Here is a 20,654-nt window from a genome sequence, read left to right as displayed (position 1 = left end):
TCTTCCCCTCCCAGTATGGAATCAAAGGCTGGCGTTCAGGGTGAGATAAGCTTTCTGGCCAGATCATCTTGTGGCATTACGGAGTCCAAGGTCCCTTCTTGCTCCTGCTTCCTGTGGAGTTGTGTGTGGAGCTGGGGGCTGGGCTGGGCTGGGTTTGAGGGCTGGAGGTGGGGGCGGGGCAGCCTCCCTGCAGCTCTAGCCCCCCCTCCTCTGTGAGGGGCCTGGACTAAGTGTCCTCAGTGGCAGGGCTCTTGTCTTACTTCGTGTCTGTGTGCATGTGTGAAAATGAAGTGGCATAAATTTGATTTGTGTGGCTCAGTTCCTGGCACTTAGTAGGTATTCAGTAAAATGTAGTTTTCATCAAATTCCTCTAATGTTTCTCAGGCCTTGAAAAATCTCCTTGTGGGGAAGGGATTGGTGGAGGTAGTGGGGGGTGAAGGTTAGGCAGACCCGGAGGCTAATATCTGTTCTCGTCTAATTAGGTACTTTTGTGTTAATGTGGATTTTCCAAATATTCCCGAGTGTAAGTAGATATTAGCAAAAATGGGCTTTTGGGGGATGACAAAGTGCGCTGTGTTCGGGTATATCCAGAAGCTCCGGGTAGTGGCTCACGCCAGACTTCGGGCAGAAACCAAGCATCCCAGACATAAGCGGGTCGGTCAGTCCTTGTTCCATGAAGACAAATATAACAGGCCGTTCAGAACAAGCCAGAGTGAACACAGGTTGAGAGAGATTTGCTGGGTGTGTGGTTGTCAGTCTGGGATTCGATTTCCTCCACTGTAGAATGAGGCTAATAATGCCAACCACCAGGCAGAAGTGAGGTGGGAGAGACACTAGGAAAGTCACTTTACTGTGAAGCCCCGACACTGGGCAGGCTTGAGGAAGCATCAGAAGTGGTTGAAGCTGATGTTTCTGGCCAGGGCTGTACTCAGTGATGCGTTTATTTCTGGGGTAGGTAAGAAAAAAGAGGGGCAGATGGTGTGGCTCTTGCGTCTGCCCAGGGGCTGACTTTCAGGGTTAACAGTCTTTGTGTTTCTGTGGACTAAAATGTTTTCCGAAAGTGGGCGAGGCTGAGTAGCCCCTGCGCTGCTGAAGAGACTCCTGAAAATGAGCTCAAGTAATGTTTATTGAGTGTTTACTACGTGCTGGACAGGCGAACAGGACACCCAGTGGCTCCTCTCCTGGATTCCCCAGACATTCCTCACCTGAGCACAGGTCAGGGCTGTGGAGGAGACAGGGTGCCACCAAAACCCCAGAAGCATGTGTATGGGGCACATAATGGGGATCAGGAAGTCAGCAAAGGGTCCCCTGAGCAAGGTCAGTTTAGGTGAGAGCTGGGCAGTGAGGAGTTTGGGGGAGGAGGGGGAGGGCAGGAGCATCCAGTGGCAGGTGAGGAGGTCCTCGGCTGGGAAGGCTCGGGGAACTGGAGGATCTCACCTGAGGCCAGTGAGGGAGCACCTGAGGGAACCACGGGATGAGGTCAGGGAGGACGTTGGAGGCCTGGGAGCCACAGAGGAGAGGTTAAGCAGGGAGGTCCCTTGAGGGGTGAGCCAGAGAGTTGACAAAAGACGATGTGAGAGGATCATGACCTTGGAAGGCAAATGAACTGGAGGAGGTGAGGCTGGAGGTGGGGTGGGGAGACCCATGAGGAGACCACTGCTTGAGCCAGCTGAGAAATGAGGGTGGCTTGGAAGTCGGTGCTGGCCGTTGACGTGAATTTGTGAAAAATCTTGAACTTTTTGGAAGTAGACTGGGTGGGAGAGTGGGCTATGAAGAATGCCTCTCAAGTTTCTGGCAGAGGAAACTGGGTGAACACAGGTGCCCTTTACTAAGTAAGGAAGCTGCAGGTAAGGGAGGGGCAGGAGAGGAAGAGCCAGTCTTCTTGGCTTTTTTTTGGAGACCGGCCTTTCCTGGTGTTCACTGCAGCCTGTCGGGGAGGGGTCTGAATGGCTGTACCCAGGCCACGGGTGATATAAAACCTTAGCAAGCCTTAGGGCACTGTCCATTCAGCATGGGCAGGGCCAGGGTCCCGGAGCTGGTCGTGGAAGCTCCTGAGGCCTGGGGTTAACCCCTGGGTTGCCAGGTTGTGGGGAGCTCCTGGGCCATCTGTTGGGGAAGAAGAGGAAACAGCCACACTGGGGGCTGTGTTCCGGGGCAGTTTACCAGCTGACGTTGATGGTCTCCGCAGCGAGCCCCTGGTGCCGACAGGCCAGGCAGGGGGCCAGCGAGTAGTCCTGGCTGTGCCACACACATGGTCCCCGCTCCCGAGGTTAGGAGCCAACCTGGAGGGCAGCACTTGTCCAAAGTATGGTTATCGAGCCTGTGAGTCTATCTGTCCCCCTCAGGGTGGTTTCAGCTTACTTGTATCTACTCTCTTTTGCTGCTCTGATCCTGCTGTTTCCTTCTTGATCACTGGCTGACTGTCCAGAGGACAGGGCAGAGTCTGCTGGGATTGCTTTTTCCAAGTTTCACTTTCAAATAGTGGAAGGAACCAGAGAAAGGTGGACTCAGCTGTCTGGGATCGTTTCAGCGGGGTCCCCACGGTCTGGTCTCTGCAGACACCCCTGTGCCAGGCTCTGCTGCTTCTCCACTCTCCTGGGAGCCGCCTGCCCCTCAGACGGGAGGAACTCAGATTTGGATCTGGAATTAGGGTTTGGGGCTCAGAGTGACGAACTTCAGGTGCAAATTTTGAGGGCAGATTTGGGGTCTGCTGGGGTCCCTGCACCTTCTCACGCTGCCGAGTTTAGAGACGCTTCAGAAGCCCCAGCCTTTCAAAGCAGGTAGGTTGGTTTTGAAGACACTTGTGGGCCAAGAAGAGAAAGCAGGTTGCAGCTGGCGGTGAGGAGGCGGATGAGCAGGAGGTGGGGCTGGGGGCAGGGGTGGGCGGTGCTGGAGGACCGTGTGGTTCTAGGAAGACCCAGGACAACTGCGGTGAGGGGTGTGCCTTCCTTCCTTCACTTTAATGTTGTGTCTCTAGCACTTACTAGTAATAGGCCCTGTTCTAATTACATGTAGTGACTCTAGAAATATAAATTCATGTGATTCTCATTAAAACTCTGGGCTCTAGATGCTGTTAACATGCACATTTTGTAGATGAGGAAACAGGCAGAGAAGGTTGAGAAACTTGGTTAAGGTCGTCACACAGACAGTGCCCCAGCTTTCGGGGACTCAGCAGTCAGCCCCAAGAATCTGTCCTTCCCAGGACCCTAAGCTGCCTCGTCCCCCACCCTGAACACTAAGTCATTTCTCTGACCAGGACTCATTTATCTCCTCGGCTGCTCTGTTTCCACTGGGATCTTCTACCCCAATGCAGAAATCTTCTTCAAAGACAGTGAGGTTGAGGATGAAGCTGTCAGTGGGGATTGACTGGGCACCTGGGTGCAGGGCCATGTCCTTGGTCCCTCTCAGGAAAGGGCTGGGTGGGATTGAAGTTCAGGTCAACTAAACAAGCAGCAAAGGCAGCACAGGGTACCTGTGATGGACCCACAGTCTCCTTGAGGAGGACGTAGTTTGTCTCTGAGGTGTCTCAGTGACTCCTGGTCACTCTGGGGGCCACAGAAGGACAACAAGTGGGAGCTGGCCTGTGCTTCGTGGTGAGGGGCCCGAGGATGGGTCTCTGTCCCGGGGCATCACCGGTGGTGGTGAATAATGGGGAGATGGAGGACGTTTCCACCACGGGGCCCCTGGTGCTGAGAAAGGAAACACCTGGTTTTCTGGGCAGAGTGGGTTGTGCTGCAGGTGCCATTGGGGTGGGAAGGGAAGGACTGTGTTTTTCCCAAGCAAACCTAGTGGTTGTCTAGCCCCACAGAGGCCTGCTACAGGGGTGGGAAGCTCCAGACCCAGGGCTTTCTTGGTGTCAGGGCTGTGGGAGGCCATCACCTCACCAGCATAGTGATCCGGTAGGGGGGCTGTGCTCCTGGGGGGACTGTTGCTGGCCCTGAGCCCTGCCTCCCCTCTGGGCCCCCAGAGCTCCGGGCTGGCCCTGCCTCCTGCCCTGTCTCTCCAGCTCTGAGGAGATGGAGGATTTCTCCAGCTGCTGTGTGCTCTGCCACCTCACCTCCCTGCTCCTCCTCATCCAGCTGCCCACTGGGGGGTCCGCAGGTGAGTGTACCCCACCCCTCATCCTGTGTTCTCTTGGGTGAGTGGATCCCTGGGAGCTGGGCTGGTTCAACTCCACCAACCATCAGGAGTTGGTTGTGATTTGAGGAGTCCCTTGTCTAGAAAAATCATGATGCTTCCCCAACCAGTAATTGTTATTAAATATTTAACAAGAGTCTCTAAAGCATATAATAAGGGTAAGGGACCTTGACAGTCGTTCAGTTATGAACTTATGATGTTTTAAAACATCAACTGTCAAAAATATGACCATACTTTTCCATTTAACTTTTGTTTCCCAGCTTTATTGGTATTGAAGTTCTTATTCATCCATTAATTCATTTCATTCTACATATATTTATACGGTGTCGACTACGTGTTAGGTGCTATACTTGAATAAAACAGAGAGAATCCCTGTCTTTTTAGAGCTTACACTCTAGCAGGAGGCCATGAATAATAAATGCAAGAAACAGCTATACTAGACAGTTTGTTAAAAGAGATGAGAAGAGGACTTCCCCAGTGACACAGTGGTTAAGAACCTGCCTGCCAATGCAGGGGACTCGGGTTTGATCCCTGGTCCGGGAAGATCCCACATGCCGCGGAGCAACTAGGCCCGTGCACCACAACTACTGAGCCTGTGCTCTAGAGCCCACGAGCCACAACTACTGAAGCCCGTGCACCTAGAGCCTGTGCTCCGCAGCAAGAGAAGCCAACGCAGTGAGAAGCCCGTGCACATCAATGAAGAGTAGCCCCGCTTGCCGCAACTAGAGAAAGCCCGTGCTCAGCAACAAAGACCCAACGCAGCCAAAAATAAACAAAAAAAAGAAGAGATGAGAAGAGGGGGGCAGTGAAGCAGTGTGCGGGGGTGGGGGGGAGTCAGGGGTGTGGAGGTGGGTAGCAGGCAGCAGCGTGTTCAGTGAGGTGGTCAGTGAAGACGAGATGAGAGCAAAGACCTGGAGGAGGGTGTGAGCCTGTGAGGGGTCCCTTGGAAGGATGGTTTCTGCAGGAGAGAACAGCCAGTGCAAAGCTGCCCGTGTGCCTGGGATGTTCAAGGGACTGTGGAGGCAAGTGTTGGCTGGAACAGAGTGAGCGAGAGGGAGAGAAGCAGGAGTTGGGGTCAGAGAGGCCCTGGGGGTCCTCCCCACCCGGCCTGTGGTCCACTGGGGGGACGAGAAGCCATGGCAAGGCTTTGAGCAGAGTAAGGCCATGGTTTCCAGGTTGAAGAGCCGCAGACGTGGGAGTGGGGAGAGGAAGACACAGGGAGGGAGTCTACTGCCATCCTCCAGGTGAGAGACGATGGTGACTCAGACCAAGTCTGAGCAGCTCAGGAGTGAGAAGTCGTTCTTTGGAGATCCAGCGGGGCTGTGCTGCAGAAGGGTCATGCCGTGGCCCATCCACGAGGCCTCAGAAGGCCAATGGCTCTGAGAAGATATCGGTGGGGTGAATATGGGCTCCTGTGGGCGACGAGAGTAAAGGCAGGTTTTTAATGAAAATAGCATTTGCGTCCAGTTTTTAGTGCACTTGTAGTTCAGCGGAGGAGAAAGTCATGAGCACAAATAATAAAGTTAGGGGTGGCAGTGGGGATGTTTCTGGGTGCGGCTGAGTGATCAAGGAGTTCTGTCCTAGGCCACAGGTATTCTCTTTGGTCAGGGTTCAGTCCTGTCCAAGAGGGGCCAGGATAGAGCTATGGTTCTCAAAGTAAGGTCCCTGGAACATCAGTATCAGCATCTCGGGGAATTCTTTAGAAATGCAGATCCTTAGGCCCACCCCAGACCTATTGAATCAGAAGCTCAGGGCGGGGGTGAGGGGGCAGCACTGTGTGTTTTATAAGCCCTCTTGCTGATTTTGCTGCATGCTGAAGGTTGCCAACCACTGACTTGGAGTTTTCCATGAAAGAGTGTGAAAACAGCAGTACAGATGGATGAAGGATTCTCTGTGACATCACTTCTGGGTCATAAAATTGTGGTCAGAATGTCTTGCCGAAATTCAGAATCATCACAGCTCAGTCCCTCAGGTCATGATGGCTCATGTTATCCAACACCTGTCCCCAGCCTGCCCGGGCCTTCCCACCAGACTGTGTGTGTTTCCGGCCCTCACTCTGTGTCCCTCTGTCTTTCTCACTCCTATGTCTGGGTCCACAGAGGAGTTCTTCGTGACTGGCCCCTCGGATCCCATTGTGGCAGTGCTGGGCGGAGACACCGTGCTGCCCTGTCATGTATTCCCACCCATAAGTGCAGAAGACATGGAGCTGAGGTGGTTCCGCTCCAAGTTTTCAGAAGCCGTGTTCATCTATCAAAACCGAGTCGAGCGGAATGAGGAGCAGATTGCTCGTTACGTAGGGCGGACCTCGCTGGTGAGGGACTTCCTTGCCCAGGGGGAGGCTGCCGTACGCATCCAGAAGGTCCAGGTCTCAGACAATGGGCTGTACACCTGCTTCTTCAGAAAGGGAGGCTTCTACGAAGAGGCGAGTTTGGAGCTGAAGGTGGCAGGTTGGTGACTTGAGTTATGTTTTTGATCCTGGAATATTGGAGTTGGGAGGAACTTCAGGGACCATGTAAATCGGCCCCTCATTTTACAGATAACAGGAGGCTCATCCACTCATTCCGTTATTCAGTACAAATATATCGAAAGCCTACTCTGTGCCACATCCTATTTTGGGCACCTGGGATACATCAGTGAACCAAACAATGTTCCCTGCTCTGTGGAGTTTATATTCTAGAGGCAATCCATAAATACTAGATAAATAGGTTTTAGAGGATATTAGGAAGTGGTAAGTATTTAGGATAAGAGGCCAGGAAAAAAGTGGAAGGGGACCAGGGGTGAGGAGGGCTTCAGTGTTGCATGGGGCCTCAGGCTGGGCTTTTTTGACAATTTGAGCAGAAGCTCAAAGGAAGTAGGAATTTAGCCATGTGGATATCTGTGGGACCAGAGTTCCCAGCAGAGGAAACACCCGGCGTGAAACCCTGAGGTGGGAGTGTGGCTGGTGTGTTCTGAGCACACAAGCCGGCCCTCATGGTGGATAAGATGAGTGAATGGGAGGGTGGTAAGAGGTGACGATAATGGAACGAAGAGATGTTCCTGGCCGAGGGTGCACAGAGAAGGGGTTGGTTAATGCTCTCTGGGGCGATCAGGAGGAGTTCATAGGTAATACACACTTGAGCAGGCACTTGAGTTCACCAGACCAGGCTCCAAAAAGCCCTTGATGCTGATGGACTGGAACATGAGAAGGCAGGGGCCACAGAGAGCATGGTGATCGCAGTTACTAGCAGTTAATCAAAGGGTCCTTGGGGCTGGAGTGTGTGGTCCCTGAGGGGCATAGGTAGTGGAAATTGGGGGGAAGAGGAGAGGAGTCTGGGGGGGAAGGCAAATTCCAGATCATAGAAGAGTTTGCATGCTGTGCTATGGGATGTTGATGGATTGCTGAGGAAATTTTAAACAGAGCAGTGCCTGGAACGTTCCCTTTGTCAGCTGTGAGGAGGATGGATGAAAGGTGAGCCAGGCTGGAGGCATGGGTGCAGTGATGAGGTCAAGAGGATGACCTCACATAGAGGCAATGGGATCACATAGAGGGACCGGGGGATCAGACATCAGTGGGGTTTAGAAAGCCGACCCAACTGAGTGAGTGGATTTGGGGACACAGTTTGGAGGGGAAGAGGGGACTGCAGAAGCTCCCAGGGTTTTGCCTTGGCTGTTTGTTGTTTAGTGGTAGGAATATTGAAAATTTTGTGTGTCGACTGAAGAAACACACACAACCTAAGAGCTGTGAGCTGAGTTTTATTCAGGGTCTTACTGAGGGCTATATAATCCGGGAAACAGTCTCTCAGTAGCTCTGAGAAACTGCTCCAAAGAGGTAGGAGGAGAAGCCAGTTTATACAGGATTTTGGCCATGAAATGTGTGCAGACAAGCATACATCTCGGTGAACGTTTACTGCTAGTCACGAGGATCAGACACCTCAGTTAATGATTTTAGTGCTTTTCTATGTGTGAGAAGATGCAAGAACTTGGGTTCATTAAATTTTTTTTCCCTGAGATATCTCTAACTATCTAAGGGACCTGTTTTTCCAAAGCACAGAGTGCCTTATCCTATTTTTTTTGTCCTGAATTCCTTTTGGGGTGTACTGTCAGTGAGTGGCTACAGTGCTAATGACTTGATCCTTGTAGAATTGCGTGGTGGGCAACATTCTTTGTTTTACATGTGTTATCTGTTGCCATGATAATGCTGTGTAACAAACAGCCACAAAAATCACAGTGGCATATAACAATAACCATTTATGTAATTCAGGCATGAAAGGAGTACAGCTAATCTGGACTGTAATTGACTAATCTTACTTGGGATTATTTATACACCTTTGGTGATGTTGGGGAAATACAATTAAAAACAAAATCTCCCAAACCAGAAATCATCCTCACAAAGTTAGTAGAGAAAGAATACAGTTTTATTACTGAATGGGCATTAAACCAGAGTCTGATACACATCACAGGACAGATACACAATCTACTAAGAGATCGCAAAGACAAGAGAGAAAGCTCCCCCTTTTATAAAGTCAAGCAGATACATCCCATTACATACATGTTTTCAAGGTAAACACTAACTAATCCTCAGGTCAGAGGACTTGATAGCACCATCTGTCACATAGTTCACCCTAAATTTTCCTGGTAATTGAGGTGACTATCTATGTTAGCTAATTGGCTTTATCCAGAGGAAAAACAATTTCTTATGCCTTTATGACAGAAGGTGGTTTTACAGCTTGGAGTTCAGTGTCCACTGAAGTTAGGCTCCTACCCTTCCACAGGGCAGGCAAAAATTGGGTGCTATCTCCCTTAACGTTTCTATTTCAAAGAGATGGCTCCCAGGTCCTAGAGAAAGGCATTCGTGGGTCCCAAAGCTGGCAAGAGGCCTATCTAGTTTTCAAAAAGGATTTATACACATTTCAAAGTGGAGGGGGGGACTTCCCTGGCGGTCCAGAGGTTAGAACTCCACCCTTCAAATGGAGGGGCTGCAGGTTCGATCCTGGGTTGGTGAACTAGGATCCCACATGCCACGTGGCGTGTGGCCAAAAAATTAAAAAAAGAAAAAAAAAAAGGAAGTAGGGAGAAAATACCTACAATGACAGGTTTTCTAAAGCAAGTGTTCTAAGGAAAAGGATGGGAGAGGAATCTCTTCCTTTATTTTCAACGCGGAGAATGACGCCTCTTAATTTTAATTCTTATTTGTCCTTACAGTCAGCTGAGGAGGTCACCATAAGGACCTTTGCTGGGTTTGTTCAAATGGGTATTGGTTGATCTAGGAAAGCTTCAGCTGGAAAGGCTGCACCAGACCAAACATGTCCTCCCTGTGGCAGAGGGTAGCCCAATGGCACAAGGATGTTACAACCTCTGCTTGAGTCACATGGCCTAGTCTCTCACTGGCTAGTTGAGTCACCTGACCCGGCCCAGAGGCAGAGTGTGAGGGCATCAAAAAGTGTGTGGCCGAGGGCCAGCTGGATATAAAGAGGGAGTGAAGATTTGGGAATCTTTTTACAATCCATCTATCACAGATGGGGCAAAATCATGTATTCAGTTCTGGAATTTTAAGTTGGAAATGTATGTGAGGAATCCTGGCGGAAATAACCCACTGGATGTGGATATACGGGAGGGGAGTTCAGGGGATAGGGTTGTCATCTGATCTAATTTTGGTGGTGATTTTCAAAGAGAGGCAGTGGGTGTGGAAGCCGGTGCCCTGGGAGAGTGTGTGAGGTGAGGAGAGTCGAGGATAAGGATGGGACCTGGGACCACATTTCTCCTGTTTCCACTGGGCGTCAGCCCTTGCACCTGCATGACTGGGGAGAAGAGCCCCAGCCCTCTGAGCCCCCAGAGGTCCCCACACTCCTTCCTTGTGTTCCCCGTGGCAGGGCGGCTGCCTTTCTCCCTGCAGGGGACAGCCTCCCCCAGAGCCCCAGAATGCAAGGCGAAGGGCTCCCACTGGAGTTGTGCACACGTAGGCACTGCTGGGGCCCCAGGACCCAGGCGGCCCCCCTGGGCTCTACATCTTGCCTCCCGCAGGTGTGGGCTCTGCCCCTCAGGTGCGCATCACAGGGCCCGAGGAGGATGGGGTCCGTGTGGTGTGCACGTCCTCAGGGTGGTTCCCGAAGCCCCAGGTGCGGTGGAGAGACCTCAGCGGAGAGAAGTCCCTGGCGTTCTCCGAGACGCACACCCAGGACGCTGAAGGGCTGTTCGGCGTGGAGGTGGCTCTGGTGGTGAGAGACAGCTCTGCAGGGAACGTGACCTGCTCCGTCCTCAACACTGTCCTGGGCCAGGAGAAGGCCATGGCCATCTTCATCCCAGGTCAGCGCTGCTCGCTGGTCCCCGCAGGGCTGGGGGAGCGGGCCGGGCGCTCCTGAGTGTCCTGGGCTTGGGTGTCCCGGGTGGTGGCCCTGACGGGGTCTCTGGCCGGGCCGCAGAGCCCTTCTTCCCCCAGGCCTCTCCCTGGAAGCTGGCTTTCTCAGTGAGCCTGTCTGTGCTGATGGTCCTGCTGCTTGGGGCTGGATGTTACACCAAGAGAGAACATTCCATGAAGTTGCTGGCGATGCGAGCAAAGGAGAGTCTGCGCCTGGTGAAGGAGCAGCACCGGCGGGCAAAGGAGGAGGTGCTGAAGGACGCAGGTAAGGCAGGACAGTGGCCAGGGCTGGAGAGCACGGCAGCCGCGCTGAGATGGATGACCGACCGCAGGGCCTGCCTGAGTCCAGGGCTCCGGGGAAATCCGGGCCCAGGGCCGGCGGCTGGGGAGACCCAGGGTGGATGGCTGGAGCCAGGGAGGCCCCGATGGGTCTGGGGTTGGAAGCTCCTCCAGGTTACACACAGAGAGGTGGTATTTTGTGGACTCTTTTTCTTAGGGATGGGAGCTCATGCTTCTTCTGCACTCTCTTTCAGATGAACTCCGGGCAGAACTCGGTAAGTTCTGCTTTTCCCCCTGAGCTCTCTGCATGCCCTCCGTAGGAGACATTCTGGTTCTTAGTTCACCCGCTTCCTGTGTGTTGCCTTTCAGACTGGAGGAAGTCGGCTTACCTGGCTGGTGAGTGACTCTCCTGATGTCCTTGGGTTTCCTGTCCTCCTGTGACAAGGCGTCCCTCTCCTTGCTTCTGTCCAGACACAGCCGTGTGGACCCCCTCCCTGGGGCGGAAGTGAAGGCTGCTGGGAGGCCGAACCCAGCTGCAAAGGCTCTCCCAGATCTGGGCCGCTGATTCCCACCCAGTGCTTGGGAGCCTGGGTGTGACGGTGACCCCAGGGTCCATCATGCACCCTGGGTCTTATTCCAGCCATGACTGACCCACTATATTGATAGTTTTCTAGCCTTGAATGCCCCTGGTTTTCAGACAGTACCTGGAAGCAAAAGTCATGTGCTCTGAGATTGCATTAAAGGAGCTATCCAAATCAGCGGGGTGATTCAGTTTAGGAGTGGGACCTCCTGTCTCCACCCCAAAACAGCATCCAAAGAGGGTCTGTTCCCTCTAGTTTCTTTGGGTGATGATCAAAAAGTTATGGGGGCATAGCTGGGCTGACCATGCGTGGGAATGTGATGGGAAGGGCTGTCAATGCCCCAGAATAGTGATGTTTATCTCTAGAAATATTTCATCTGAGAAAGATTAACCACTTTTATCCCAGAACTCATCTCACATTCCTGTCCTTAAATAGTTCCCATTTCAAGTTATTTCCCAAATATATCTTTGCCAGAAAAAAACTGAATATGATGATGCTTTCTTAAAATTATAGAATAATTTATATTGTATTCCCTAAAATGTTTTCACACATAGTAGAAGTTTTGATCCTTAGCGGCAAAAGTCAACGTAAGTAGAATAAGAATTTTTGAGGTTTTTGAGGCACAGAACAGCTAAGTGACTTGCCAAACATCACACAGCAGCAGCGGGACAGTGGTGTAAGTCAGCCTGTAATGCAGGGCTCCTGACCTGTGGTCCAGGAAAATTCCCACAACACCCGCTGTCTGCACATAGCAGGGGGTCACCTCCTCTCCAGCCTCTCCACGACTGTAGTTAGTCTCACCTGCAGAGCAGAGGGGAGGCTCGGGCCAGTGGATTCACAGCACGCAGGCTTGTTCTGGCTGAGGTCTCACCAGGGTGTGTTCCCTTTCAGCCTGGAGGAAGGCCCAGCTGTATGCAGGTAAGTGGCTCTGAGTTCCTGCAGCCTCCCTTCCCCAACCTGGACTCTGCCTTCTTCTCCATCAGGGGACACATGAGGGTGGGCTTGGTGTCCCTGGTCTCCTTGTCACTTTTGTAACCTCCATCCAGAGACCGCAGGGACTCCTCCTTGGAACACAGATCTGCCTCCATTCCGGCCTGTCCTCTACTGCAGGGCACTGTCAGGGTTAGCCACGCCCTCCCCAAACACCTGGCCCAACTGGAACTGCTCACTGGTGCAGTGACCATGGAGAGGTCAGTTGTGAGGAGGGACGGCAGCAGGGAATGACTGTGTGGATCAGGGATCGCTCAGCCCTGGAAGATTTCAGAAGTCATGCTTGCCTGCTTAGGAATCAGGCCTTCCCAAGGGGGCCCTTGGTTCTTGATCCCTCTTGCTCCCAAACTCCTACCCCTTTCGGCTCTAGTTTTGGTTTTCCCGCTTCTTCCTGGTCCTCTGGGATATTGGTCTTCTCTCTGCTTCCCCGTGCTCTGACTCCCTGTCCAGACTCAGTTTCTTCCTCCAAGCCTCCTTGGTTGCTGAGGAATTAGTTGCTCTAGAGCAGGTGTTCTGGATCTGGGGTCCAGAACTTCTGGGATGTTGATGGACTCCTGGGGTGAGGGTCTGTGAAAGATCTGAAATTATATGAAAAATCCTGTGTATACGTTTGTGTAATAGGAACAAAAATGTAACAACCATTATCTCTCCTTTTCGGAGAACTCTGTGTTTGCTGATAGGCTCATTCGTGGTTAGGTTTATTAGGGGCAATGTGTGAAGAAACATAGAGGAGTCACAATTGTTTCCCAGAGAAAGGGTGTGGAGCAAATCAAGGAAGACAAGACCAGGAGGAGGAAGAGAGGAGGAGATGAGGAGGAAATAGTGTGTTTGAGATTTGTCTTATAGAGATTGGGGTTGCTTGTAGTGGTGGAAGAGAGACCGCAAGGCACAACCATGGTGGTTTGAGTTGGGGAGCACACAGAGGTTGTGCAAGTTATTGGGGTGCATGAAGTGTAATCTACTCCTTGATACCGCTTTGAGAAATTTCAGTCAAGACACATTTATTTTTAAGCCATTTTGAGTTAACCCTCGAATTGAGTTGGCCCCTGATAACGAGACCATCTCAACCTTCCCGTAGTGGTCAGGGCAGGAGTGTGGTATGGGACATCCTAGTGCAATGTAAGGTTGTCCCAAGGACCCTTTAGCTTTGGGGTGAGTTAAAGATCTATACCCTCAAAGCCTGTGTAACATGCCCTTTCCCTGCTTGGAATGTTTTTGTTTACAGTCAGGAATATAGATCGTGAGAGACAGAGAGGGGTAAACCAAGGGGTGAAAAAAGCATGAGGAGTGAAGATGTCGTCTTAGGGATTCTTACCGATTCTCCCTGGGATTTATATGTTAAACATGAGGATCAGATAGTCCTCTTTTACCATCTCCCCCTTACCTGCTAGATTGAAGAGCATGTGTTTTAATGTATATCTTGTATACCCTTCTATTTTGTAAGGACAAATCCCATTACACTAGAATCAACATTTTCATATTGACAGGTTCATAGTGTGAGGTGGACAAATGTTTGATCTCTTTTTATTCATAAAATTGGAAAAACAATTTGTAATTTAATGATTTGCTGTGGAAATTAAGTGAAGAATAGCATCACACTCGATACATTGTGGAGTCTCACAATTAAATGCCAACTCTCTTTTCCCCTCCTTCCCCTTCTTCTTGTTAATCTCGATCCCTTGTGATACAGAAATTTCTAGCTGGGTGTTAACTAGTGTCTTGGTGAAGAGCAAGTAAATTAAAGTTCATTTTTTTTCTCAAAGGGTCACATGGGTCAGGCCAGTTTTTGTGATCTTATTTCCATCAACCAAATCAACAGAGACGGAAATGCCAATTTCTGCATGAACCTGTATTACATGGGGATGGTGGTCACAAATATGCACCCCAAATGTGCATGGAAATGTCATTTACTTACTTCTACAAATGTTCTAATCTTGTTCCCACGTCTTCACCCTGTTGGAGGCAACAGCTCTCCCTGTGCAGACATTTCAGGGTCCCATGACTCATATAGGCTCTGCTTTGGCTGGCGGCGAGCTTCCTTTCTTCTTCCCAAAAGGGAGTATGGAGGTTGGAAGAGATTATGTGGCCTTGGGTCAGTGGAGAAAGGGGTCCCTCTGCTCTCCCTTAGTCATATCAGGCCATCACCCTGGAGGGACTAGCCTGACCTGGTCCTTAAGATCCTTGGTCTGGGGTCAGCTGAGGAGCGGCAGGTCCTGTCTAGCTGTTTAGGCACTGTTGTTTCCCACCTACCCTTGACCCCATCCCAAGGTTCTTAATACATCCATAAAGTTCCCTTTACCACAAGATATTTACACATTTTGGGGTTTAGAACATGGACATCTTTGGGGGCCTCTCACTGAGGTTCTCCTGGAAGCTTACAACTCTCTGGGTAACTATAGGGGGAAGCAGATGACTAGATCCAGTATTTTGGGTTCTCCCTCACATATAGGGATGTTTTTGCTTCACTAACCCTGTGAAAAGGGGGAAGAGAATTCATTAGTGTCTTTCCTCTTACTGAATGTATGTCTTCCTCACTTTGAACACCTGTCTCCCTTCCTTGAAACCTTTCCGTTGCCTCCTAACTGGGCAAGATTTCTCTGATGCTGTATCCCGAATTCTCTCCACTAATGGTTTATAGTCATCCTTTGAGTTCAGTTAAGCCAAGTTGTATTCTCTCTACCGCTGGCTTGGAGGTAACCTGCATGTTCGGCTCAATTAACCCTTTTTTTTTTTTAATTATGCTGTATTTTACTTCATAAAAATAAAATACTTCCCTCATCAAAACACCATAATACAACAACAAAATACAAACAAACAAAAATGGCAAAAAGGAAGAATACTTGCCCTGGATGTGATATACAAAGGCTTAAAATGCTAAATAGAGAAAGACCTAGTGTAAGTCAGTATAAAATTACCCCCCCGCACTGGAACTGGCACAAACATACAATTCATAAGAGAAGAAATTCCAAATCAATAAACACATGAAGAAACATATATCTTCACTACCTATTAAAAGATGGGATGAAAAGGCAGTTTTATAACTGACGACAGGTTAAGTACAACATTCTAGAGGGAAACTTGACATTCCATGTCATAAGCTCTGTTTTTTAAATTTTTATTGGGGTATAGTTGTTTTACAATGTTGTGTTAGTTTCTACTGTAGCTCAATTAACTCTTTTTTTTAAAATTAATTAATTTATTTTTGGCTGTGTTGGTTTTTCGTCTCTGTGTGCAGGCTTTTGTTGCAGCGAGCAGGTGCTACTCTTCCTTTCTGTGTGCGGGCTTCTCATTGCAGTGCCGTCTCTTCTTGCAGAGCACAGGCTGTAGGTGTGCGGGCTTTGTTAGCTGTGGAACATGGGCTCAGTAGTTGTGACTCGTGGGTTCTAGAGCACAGGCTCAGTAGTTGTGGTGCACGGGCTTAGTTGCTCCGTGGCATGTGGGATCTTCCCGGACCAGGGCTCGAACCTGTGTCCCCTTCATTGGCAGGAGGATTCTTAACCACTGTGCCACCAGGGAAGCCCCTCAATTAATTCTTGGTAATTACATGAAAGCCTTGGAGATTTTGATATCCCCAATTCTTTCTCCAGAAAACCTAGTTTTCAGGATGGATGAGTGGCTAGGGACTTGAGAAAGCTTTATTTTATAGTGAAATCTGGGCAGTGACCTTTATGTTCAAAATAATATCAAGCCTCTGAATCCCTCAGTATTAAGGTCTATGGCTTAGCCTTCAAGGGAGGCTGAAGCATGATGGTTCTGTGTGTGTGTGTGTGTGTGTGTGTGTGTGTGTGAGAGAGAGAGAGAGAGAGAGAGAGAGAGAGAGAGAGAAAGAGAAGAAATACATGCATCAGTTGAAAGTTTCCAAAACATTTTCCTCTATAACTCTCACATCAGTATGCTTCAGAAGACTAAGCACTGACCCTGATATGTACAGTCTCTGCAAACCCCTGATATGAAACGTGTGGTTCTCTTGTAGATTGGCGGAAGGAGAAGTTCCAGGCCTGTGAGTGACTTCGTGTTCTTTCTGGATGTTCCTACTGCTGCCCCTGTGGCTTCTCCTTCAGTTCTCAGTGGTGATGTAGATGCTGGCACCATCAATGGTGGTGGGGCGTCGTGGTGCTGATAGTCACATAGGTGGGGCTGGTGGGTGTGGCTGATATTGGATGCTAAATAGATATTTTTCAGTCTTTGAAGTCCAGGCTGGTCCTCAGGGCCCTGTGACATATGTAACTCTGAAATTATCTTGTGGATCCGTTTCCTGCTTGGAAGACTGTGAACTTGAGTCACAAGTTTCTAATCTTGGGGGGCTTAGCCTTCTCCCCATGCAGCTGAGAGTCCAGGTTGTGGGGTGGTTGTGTGCTCTTATTATGGGGCAGGGGAGGGCCTTGCATGATAGGCAACTTTCTCTGCAGGGCCTGTCACTCTGGATCCAGGATCTGCCCATTCAGACCTTGTCGTCTCTCATGAAAACACGACTGTGGCCTGGAAGGACACCAGTGAGAACTTAGGAGGCACCTGCAGCGTATTGGGCTTTGAGAGCATCACGTCAGGGTGCTGTTACTGGGAGGTGGAGATCAGGGATGCAGACCGAAGCGAGTGGGCTCTGGGGGTCTGTAGGGAAAATGTGAACAGGAACGACTGGTATGTAGAATCCCCAGAAAAGGGGTTCTGGGTTGTGGGGCAGTTTGAAGCTGGATGTTGTGCCTGTACTCTACCTCAGACTCAGCTATCCCTCAGACAGGTTCCCCGCAGGGTAGGGGTGTTCCTGGACCACAAGGAAGGGGATGTCTCCTTCTACAACATGACTGATGGCTCCCACATTTTCTCCTTCCCTCGGGCTTCCTTCTTTGGGACCGTCTTTCCATACTTCATGATCAGGTCAGGAGATGTGTCCCTGACCGTCTGTTCCAAGGAGGGATGGTCTGAGGGGCACCCTGTGCCCCATAAGAGTTCTTTTCTGGAGGAGCCTGTGAGCCTCCCAGGGGAGGGGTTCAGCTCAGGCTCAGGTGCTAATGCTCCCCCAGTGGCTGAGTCTCCATTACTCCCCTGCAAACCGGAGGCTGTGTCCCCATAGGGCCCGTCACTGCCCTGGACCCCTCGCTGTGGGTCTTCATGGAGCTGCAGACTCCATGTGACAGAGGCCTCTGCGATGGGTCCTGGATGGCTGGGAGTCTTGCCCTGTTGCTGTGGAGGCAGACTCCTGGGTGTGTGGTTACGAGAACCATCAGTTCCTGCCTTGTGCTCAGGAAGCAGATGATAAAAGCTGACCCTGGGCGCGTTTCGGGGTAGCCTGAATTTTACTATGGGAAGTTGTTTTTCTTTCGGTAATAAAAAATATTTCATGAGGTTTTTATACTGTTTGGATGTGATAGATGGAATTACTCTGCAGAATAAAGTGGTGTTTACTTTATCCAATGTGAGTTTGTGCAGAAGAACCCAGAGGCTGATGGTTGGTCCCCAGATCTGTTTTGGGGGATCTGTACTATTAAGCCAGAAAAGGTGGTCATCCAAAAATTTCCAGGGAAATGGGTGGCTGATGGACTTCTAAGAAGTCTAGTATTTTATTTTATGTATTTCATATTCTGAGATGGATAAAACACACCCATTTTTCCAAACCTCAGTAAATTTCTGTTACCTGTGAAAAACTTGTGTTGTGTTCATTTAAGGAATTAAGGAGAAGGATCTGGGTTTTTCATTTCTGCCAACAGCAGATGGAAATAAAAGAATTGCTATCTGAATTAAGATGTAAATGAAGAAGAGAATTTCCAGGGTCAGGATGAATTGTAGAAAGCTTTGACTATGAGCATGGAGCTGGTTATCAATGTATTGCCTCTCAGTACTTCCAAGTCCAATGGTAAAGGTTAATGGAAAACCACAGCAAACGAAAGGAAGCAGGACTATTAAGGACCCAGACCTTTGGGAATGAAGTTGCGGTCACTCGACCAGGTAGAGAATCTGACCTGTGGTCCTGGGTGAGAAGACAGAGAGTAAGAAGTGGAAGAAGGCAGTCATGGATATTGATCTACCCTGTGATCAATTACAGAAAGAGGACTTTAATAGCTTTGCATATTTTCTCTTTCTTGTCATATGTATGTGTGCGTGTGTGTGTTGATTTCTATTTATTATCCATTTTCTTCCTCTTTCTTCTTCTTACCATTGTGTTTTTATTCAAGTTGTTGGAGGTTATGTTTGTAAAACAGTCTTCAGGTAACAGAAGAGTCAAAGGTATTATGATTGCATTTGAGGAGCAGTGTGGATCCAATGTCTGGGACCGTCTGTCTCCTCGTCTGGGGGAAAGGGTGAGAACATCTTCCCTTGCAAGGCTAGCTTTGTCTTGCCGGGTGAGAAGGCAGAGCTGTGGTGCAGTTACGTGGAAGTTCAACTGTGTATAAAACGGTGTGCGGGGAAGCTGAGTGGCCAAAGGTGCAGGGTCTGCCTCAGCCCTAGAGGTAGTGTGTTTTCCCCATATCTGCTATTTCTGTGTTCCTTAGAGCTTTCTTTCACTTCTTTATAAGCTAACTACCTTTTGGTAGTTAATAGTTCTTTATCTCAATTTTCCCCTTTCAATGACTGATGTGGTTTTTGTCTCCTGACTGGACTCTGATATAAACATCTCAACTGCAGTGTGGCTTGGAGGAGGGCCCTGCCCCGCCCCCAGTGTGTGGGAAAGAGTAGTTGAGGCATTGGCAGATTCATTATAATGGTTACCCCAACACTGAAGTCACGCAAATGTACTCTTTGGGGTTCTCATGTGGATTTTAAGTATCCTTTACGTTAATATATTTTCTGTTATATTTATCCCCACTTCTATTTATCTTACACCTTTACGACACTATATTACTTTTGGATGAGCTACGGGCATATTTCCTTTGAAATGGAGAGAAAAGGAAGGTGTTCCTGTGATACGAATTATCCACACAACAGAGGAGTAATTTTTTAAACAAGGGGACCGGCTGCCTAAGTATTTCCAGAAAGAATGATTAAGGTCATCAGTATGGTAGAGCTTTGTCAGAATTGACTGATATAAATGTTATGTAGATGTATAATTTTGTTATCAGAGTTTTTGAAGTTATATTGGTCAAAGTTGCCAAGTGCTTTTCTGGGCCTTTTATTATGTTGTTTAGGAAGACATTTAATTAAACAGAAAGGGGTTTTCTTTCTTGGTTAATTAAAAAAAAAAATTTATTTGTTTTTGGTAGCGTTGGGTCTTTGTTGCTGCGCGCGGGCTTTCTCTAGTTGAGGCCAGTGGGGGCTACTTTTTGTTGCGATGCACAGGCTTCTCATTGCGGTGGCTTCTCTTGTTGTGGAGCATGGGCTCTAGGCCGTGTGGGCTTCAGTAGTTGTGGCACGCAGGCTCAGTAGTTGTGGCTCGTGGGCTCTAGAGCGCAGGCTCAGTAGTTGTGGTACACGGGCTTAGTTGCTCCGTGGCATGTGGGATCTTCCCAGACCAGGGTTCGAACACGTGTCCCCTGCATTGGCAGGCAGACTCTTAACCACTGCACCACCAGGGAAGTCGGAGCTAACTTCATTCTTTTTTTTTTTTTTTAAATTTAACCATTTATTTTGGAGATCATTTGTTCTCAGCACACTTATAATGATCTCAGTCTTACAATGGTTGGTTGCATATTTCTTACTGCATGGAAATATATTATTTATGATATTAGTCTCCATTGCTGGGCTTTTGGGCTCCAGTGACAGTAAATCATAAAGGCGAGCCTTGCTCTAGTCCTAGTCTATGAATTTTTTTTTTTTTTTTCACACACACACACTGTATTTTATTTTTACAAGAGATAAATAGACTGACACCAAGCATTGTACATGGATGACCACAACAAAAGCAACACTGATTGCAATTACCAAACATGAAACACACTCATACTATGTCATAATATTGACATTCAGTCCAGTAATCCTCCACTGTAACAGCTCCTTTACTTTGCAGTGAAAATTGATTTGTATATTCTTTGCCTCTGAGTCCTTGTGGGATTTTTTTTTTTTTTTTAAATTCAGACAGAAAGTCACACAAATTATACTCATCCTCATCAGTTCACTCAGTCCCATGTAATTAATTTTTTTTTTTTCATCTTCATCTTTTGTTAGTACTTTTATGAGTTCATCAGTTTTTCATTAGAGTTCTGAAAATGCTTATTCATTCAGTTCAGCAGTACAGTTACCAGAAACCTGTACTTGTCAGAGTCTTTTCCATGAATTTCTTGAAGATGAAACCCTTTTATAGGAACATATTTGCAAAATCATCAGAGTACACCCAGAACTGTCTGTAAATGACAAAAGACTTAAAAATGACCACGGTTAAAGATTTGATGAAAGTTCATAAT

At 48.9% G+C, this 20,654-nt stretch overlaps 1 protein-coding gene across 1 annotated transcript; it reads left to right on the top strand.

Moving 5' to 3' along the window:
• Positions 1-806: 806 nt before the first annotated feature.
• On the top strand, positions 807-17,392 carry LOC309608036 (butyrophilin-like protein 1; the record flags this gene model as incomplete). The annotated part of the gene is made up of 10 exons (XM_082347267.1): positions 807-2,780; positions 3,968-4,101; positions 6,237-6,584; positions 10,138-10,419; positions 10,536-10,736; positions 11,005-11,025; positions 11,120-11,146; positions 12,223-12,249; positions 16,295-16,321; positions 16,731-17,392. The coding sequence occupies exons 2-10, from the start codon at positions 4,017-4,019 to the stop codon at positions 17,390-17,392; spliced, it is 1,680 nt and encodes a 559-aa protein (XP_082203393.1). The 5' UTR covers positions 807-2,780; positions 3,968-4,016.
• Positions 17,393-20,654: the final 3,262 nt, after the last annotated feature.

Source organism: Balaenoptera borealis (assembly GCF_965194805.1).
Source record: "Balaenoptera borealis genome assembly, chromosome: 12".
Classification (NCBI taxonomy): domain Eukaryota; kingdom Metazoa; phylum Chordata; class Mammalia; order Artiodactyla; family Balaenopteridae; genus Balaenoptera; species Balaenoptera borealis.
This window is presented reverse-complemented; position numbering and strand designations above follow the sequence as displayed.